This window comes from Eumetopias jubatus, unplaced genomic scaffold (assembly GCF_037043125.1).
Source record: "Eumetopias jubatus isolate StellerSeaLion01/CBP00866 unplaced genomic scaffold, mEumJub1_p1.0 scaffold_11, whole genome shotgun sequence".
Classification (NCBI taxonomy): domain Eukaryota; kingdom Metazoa; phylum Chordata; class Mammalia; order Carnivora; family Otariidae; genus Eumetopias; species Eumetopias jubatus.
This window is the reverse complement of record NW_028274817.1, coordinates 107,031,645-107,037,644: the sequence shown is the minus strand read 5'-3', so window position 1 is coordinate 107,037,644 and position 6,000 is coordinate 107,031,645. Positions and strand designations below refer to the sequence as shown.

Genomic DNA, 6,000 nt, shown 5'->3' with positions numbered 1-6,000 from the left:
GTGAAAATGGTTAAAGTCAGCAGTACTTCATACACCATTAGGAAATCATGATTTCATATACTGAGCCCCGAGTTCAAGTTCACTGGTATGCAGAGAAAAAATACCCAACACCTAGTGTAAGCATAGACTCCTATCCAAATGTAGTGGTGCTGGAGGTTGGTGAAGCCTGAAAGAGGGAACTGTCCTATGGTGGTGGTGGTTGTGGTGCTGGTGAGTGAGGCGGTATGAAAGATAATGCCAATGACCTTTAATTTGAGCCCTTCCAGTGGTAGTGGTGGTATGAAACAGCCAGTTGGTATGAGAGAGAGTATGGGGGTGGGAGGCACGAAACCAAGTGTCAGTGATGTTAGAATTGATACAGTCCAATGGTGGTTGTGGTGGCACGAAACAGTCAATGACTTAATCTTGTCCAAATGTGATGGCCTCAGGTGGGAAGATGGTAGGGGAAGGTTGGTGGGAACGAGAGGCGGAAGGCCACGAAACAGAGGGAGTGACCTAACATTCCTGTCCAAAGGTGTTCAAAAGAGTTTAAGGGTGGGGAGATGGGGGTGTGGGCGGAGGCGGTGCGGTGGGCCATCTAACAGAGATTTAGTGACGTGACAATTAAGCCTGTCCAACGGGTGCGGGGCGGGCGTGAAACATAGCCACATTTAATTCTGCCTAAGGTGGTGGTGTGGTGGCAGGCATGAAACAGCCACTATTGTTAAGTGGTAAAAGGGACATGAAAAGCAAAGTATCAAGACGTAATGAGAATCCTGAAGGGCCGTAGCCCGCCAGTCCAGGGAAGGCCTCCCGGAAGAGGGGCCTGCGGCTGAGAGCGGCCTTGAACAAGGCGTAGGGCTGGCTTCCGGGCGTGGACGCCGGGCCTCCTTGCAGTCCCACGGCACCTTCGCTACCTCTGCCTCGCGAAGGACTTAACCGGGGGCGGGACGCGGGGCTGCTGCACTTGCCGGGCGGGGCTCAGACCCAGGAGCAACGGAGGGAGGCGCGGCACCTGAGCGAACTCAAGCAAAAGAAAGCGAGGGCGGCGACAGCGAATCAGCGGCCGGCGCGTGCGGCCGCGCGCCCCCCGTGCCCCCGGCGCCCTCCGTGCGCCGCGTACGTGCGGCGGCCGGCTCCGCCCCCGTGGGCGGGCCCTGGGGAAGCCGCGGGCGGCCGGCCGCGGCCCGGGAGCTGCTGCTGCTGCTGCGGCGGCTGCACCCGCGGCGCCAAGGCCGAGGCGGAGGCAGGGGTGCGAGCTCGGCTGACGTGCCGGATCCGCGCGGCTCGGCTGCATCGGCTCCTGCGGCTGCCTGAGCGTCTCGGCTGGTGTGTGCACGGCCTCGGCGAGGATGCGGCTTTTCCGGTGGCTGCTGAAGCAGCCGGTGCCTAAGCAGATCGAACGTTACTCGCGTTTCTCGCCATCGCCACTCTCCATCAAGCAGTTCCTAGACTTCGGTGAGTGCGGGGCCGCGGGCCCCCACGGTCGCTACGGTCCCTACAGCCCCGGGGACGCGGGGCCGCTGCCTTCCGGGCCCGCCGCCGCCGCGGGTCTCTGCAGCTCGGGGCAAAGTCCGTGGGAACCGCGGGCGGGTCTCCGGGATGCCCGGGGGCTCTCCCGGGTAGTCGAATTTCGGGGCGCGGAGGGGGCAGGGCCTGGCACCCGCACACCGGCCAGGGCTTTACTTGGAAACACAGAAACCGCGTCCGAGGACCCTCCTCCAGGCGGGACTCCCCAAACCTGCTTCAGTAGCTTCAAATCTACTTGACACAGACCTCACCCGTCCTTAAAACTTAGTAGCGGAATGTGGGTGGATTTTAATGCTTTTGCTTGTAGATTCTTTTGTTGTTGTTGTTGTTGTTGTTGGGTAAGAGCTGTTTAGAAACACCTTGAGGTCGAATAAATTATGCAATAGCATTTTGTTCCTTTTTTGCCCTAAGGTGCTCTCGTGTGCCTGGAGTGGCAGGACTCGAACTGTTGTCCTTTTCGTGTAATGTTAAAGCAGTTAGAGGCCTAGACTGCGAACGCCTTAAATGCTGGGGAGGAGAGGACGCGTGGGCTCCTAGCGTCAGAGCAGGGTCTGATACACCCCCGGTCTCGGTGCCGACACCTTTCGTCGCGCCTCTCCTTTTGTGTCCCACCACCTTCTCCCGGGTCGAGTGGGCTGGTGGGCAGCTGACGCGGATTGAGGTGGGAGCGCGGAAGACCCGGCCGGCCCTCACCTTGCCCGGGAGGCCTAGCTGAGATGGGAATAGATTCCACCACCTTATGCTCACCGGATCGTGTTTCCCCAGAGTGGTGCCTTTTCAACCACGGAGCGAATACTTGCAATTGCTCAAGGCTTGGGAGGTGGTTGTGAACCACCGGAGAGTAAACAAAAATGCGCACCCAGGTATCCGAATGGAGTTCAGCATCCTTGAAGGGGAGTAAAATGGAGCAGCAAAGATGTTCTGAGCTCTCAAGGGAACATAATGGGGCATCTCTTCATGTAATGAATTTTATGTAAATGTAAAGGGACGGTATCAGGTGGGAATAAAAACTAAAGGTGCAGAGGAGGTAGAACATCCAGGGAAGATCAGATACGCAAAATGTGATGTTGCCTATGCTGAAAAAGTTGGGATAGGAAGAGAGGACTAGGTTAAAGTCGAGGCCATATTAAATTTTAAGCACCCACTTTGCCAGAGAATGATGAGGAGAGTCAAAGTTCAATGAGATGTTGATCTTGGCATCTTAAACTTCACTCCTGAAAGCTTTTCAGTAGTTAACAAATCTCTGCCCACTTTTGAAATTTTAGAGGTTTGAAGCAGCTCCTGACTTAAGAGTTTAGAAACAAAAGGTCACTGTTGCTATAAATAGCATGTTTTCCATCTCTAATTTATGGTTTAGAGAAGATCCTGAAGGTATCAGCTTCACTGGGGTAAACTGAGTTAAGTTAATTCACAGTAAAAGGAGCAAAAGGAATCCAGAAATTCCCAATTTCTTCCACCCTCAAACTTGACATGATAGCTCTGATAGCTTGGCGAAGTTTCAGTTGATTTAGTTCTACAGCAAGCTAGTATCTACCCATGTTAATAGGTGTCTTGGCAAGAATGTTACTTGAGTAGGAAAACCACAGTGGGGGATAGTGTTATCGTGGAAAACCCCTGGGACCAGTATCTGGAAATAAGTGTTCTAATTTTTGCTCTGCCATAACTCAAGAGTGTGGCCTTGGCTGAGTGAACCTCACTGGGGTTCATTTTCCTCATTAATAAAATATGTGGATTGTATTAGGCAGTCTCTCAAACACAACTCCTGAACTGTGTGATTGTAGTTTCAAAGGAAAAGGGATGAGCTTCTGAAAAGAAAATTACCAAATCTCCTGATAGGTATTTCCCATAAAAGGCTTCTGACCTATTTTGGGAGAGGTAGAGGGATACACTAATCTAGGATAATGGAAGAAGCCTAATAATTGAAGTCTTTTCCTTATAAGGACGCTCGCAGAAGAGCTATATATAATTGTAGTGGAATTTGCTAGAAACTACAAGGCTAGTTTGTAATATCCAGAGACAGGTGGCGGGCAGCCTATGTTTAATGACAACTAGAAGAGTGTTGTCACACAAAGGCCATCTTGACTTCTACCTTTCTTTTAGTTCTTCTAGCTCTTTTTTTTAAATTTTTTATTGTTATGTTAATCACCATACATTACATCATTAGTTTTTGATGTAGTGTTCCATGATTCATTGTTTGCGCATAACACCCAGTGCTCCACGCAGAATGTGCCCTCTTCCAGCTCTTGATAGTTCTTTTGTGGCAAGTAATGTAGGAGTTTGGGAATTTAGAATGGATGTGGGGATATTTTTAAGGTAAGGAGGAAGAAGAAGAGTAAAGAGGCTTCATGCCCCTTCATGATTGTTGAAAACGGCAGATGAAGGCCACCTCATATGCTTAAAGGACCTGCTGGGGAGCAGCAGATGACTGCATGAAGCCAGCCAGGTGTGGACCGTGGCAGACTCCAGAAGGTATGTGCTGGCTCCAGAAGGGGCAGGTGATTGGCTCCAATTCAGTATATTTTAAAAGACCTGAGGCTCAAACAAAGTAGGTATGTGGACTATATTTACCTCCAGGCTGCCACTTTGTGACCTTTAGGATTTTCTCCCTCACTGTTTTACAAACAGGACATAAATTTTTGACAGAGTAACTGGACAGGGACCAAAGAAAGGATGTACATGGAATTCAGTGTTTCAGTATTCATTATAAGCACATCAACAAATAAATTGTAGTTTCTATGGCCCCTGAAATAGCTTTATTATACTAATCTATCCACACTAGTAAAATGAGATTATCTTCCTTGTTTAAGAACAAAGATGAAAACTGGTTGTTACGTCAGAAGTAATGATTTTAAAGAAGGTTTCTCATTCTCAACACTCTTGACATTTTGGGACAGGTCATGGTTGGGGGTGTGTCCTGGGCATTGTTGGAGGTTTACTAAATAAAGCAGCTTCGCTGGCCCCTACCCACTAGATGCCTGCACGTACTAGACAGCACCAGTTGTGACAACCCAATGTCTCCAGATAGCCCCACGTCCTCTGGTGGAGCAAAATCACCCTTTGTGGAGGACCACTGCTGTAGAGCATTTAGATCTGTGCTTTTCATGCCTGGGTCCCATCTCCCAAATTTATGTAAATAGTCTGGGTGTGGGGTGCAGGGCACTGGTATTTTTGGAAGATTCCCAGGTTGTTCTTAAGCATAACCAGCATTGAAAACCACTAATGAGATGATCTTCTGATCTAGAGTACTGTTGCCCTTTCGTACGTGTGCCGTATTTTTCTGTGCCCTTTAAAATAATAAGAGTTTCTTCGACTCCATCTTTACTTGAAGTATGGCGTTCCACCCAGTTAGCAAGTGTAGCAGGAATAGCAAGTGTTCTAAATGGATGAGTTCATAATGGCAATAGTGCATTCTAAAGGGTGGGTTTTTTTTTTAAATGAGATTTTCTTTTTGGTCTGAGATGGGAGTTACATGGTTTCAAATTCAAAAAGTGCCAAAGGACATAGACAGAAATGTCATCTTCCTACTTTTGTCCACTAGCCTCCCCATTTTTTGTATAAATGGCAGCTTGTTATAGTTCTGTCCGTACCTTGCTTTTTAAAATTTATACCTTAGGGAGATTTCTGTATCTTTATCTACAGTACTTCCTTTTCCTTTTTTAGGGCTTCTGAGAGTTTGTTTGTATGAGTGTTCTATAATTCACTAGGAGAGCGCCCTCTTTATGGCTGGTGGGTTGTTTCTAGTCTTTGCTATGGCAACCAGTGCTAGCATGAATTGTCCTCTACATGCCTCATTCCATGCGTGTATGAGTGTATATATAGGGCATACTCCTAAACATGGGATTACTACCTCAGAGGGTGTGTGCATTTGAACCTTTCATAAACATTGTCAAATTGCTTTCCCTAGAGGCTGTTTATCCTCTCACTAGAAGTTTCTGAGGGCGCGTGTTTTCCTATGCTTTTACCAGACTGTCATCAAACTTTTGATAAGTAAAAAGTGTTATCTAGTTAGAATTTTTTCTCCTTGAGTAAATGATTTTTTATTTTGGTTTTTTATTATGGAAACTTTTGACCCTTACAGAACTAGCAAGAATCATATGTTGAACTCCTGGTTTCATTATATTGATAGCCACGTACTGTTTGTAGATCTTGTGTGTATGTGCAGTCTGTCAGATTTTCTTATCAATGCCATGCGTTTCAGAAAACTTTTTTTTCTGTATTAAGACCAATTTATCTTTCAAATAATCTGTTCTTTAAAGATTTGGTAGTGGGGTGCCTGGATGGTTCAGTTGGTTGAGGGTCGGATTCTTGATTTTGGCTCAGGTCACGGTCTCAGGGTCGTGAGATCGAGCCCCACGTCAGGCTCTGGCGCTGGGCATGGAACTGCTTAAGATTCTCCCTCTCCCTCTTCCTCTGCCCCTCCCCCCCTAAAAATTTTAAAAAAATAATAAAAAACTTTACAAAAATGAAGATTTGGTAGACTCCCCCTGTGAA

General features: G+C 47.8%; 1 protein-coding gene across 14 annotated transcripts in view; it reads left to right on the top strand.

Annotated features, from left to right (window-relative positions):
- The first annotated feature begins 1,147 nt into the window (after positions 1-1,147).
- Positions 1,148-6,000, top strand: part of PDK3 (pyruvate dehydrogenase kinase 3) — a 114,373-nt gene continuing 109,520 nt past the window's right edge. For 13 of the 14 annotated variants that reach the window (XR_003612191.2, XR_015769480.1, XR_015769476.1 and 10 more), the window contains exon 1: positions 1,148-1,437. Coding sequence is in view for 1 of the 14 variants with exons in the window: in XM_028122566.2 (XP_027978367.1) it covers positions 1,332-1,437 (106 nt within the window). In the remaining 13 variants the exon portion in view is untranslated. The remainder of the gene's footprint in view (positions 1,438-6,000) is intronic. The other variant, XM_028122566.2, reaches the window with a different exon arrangement.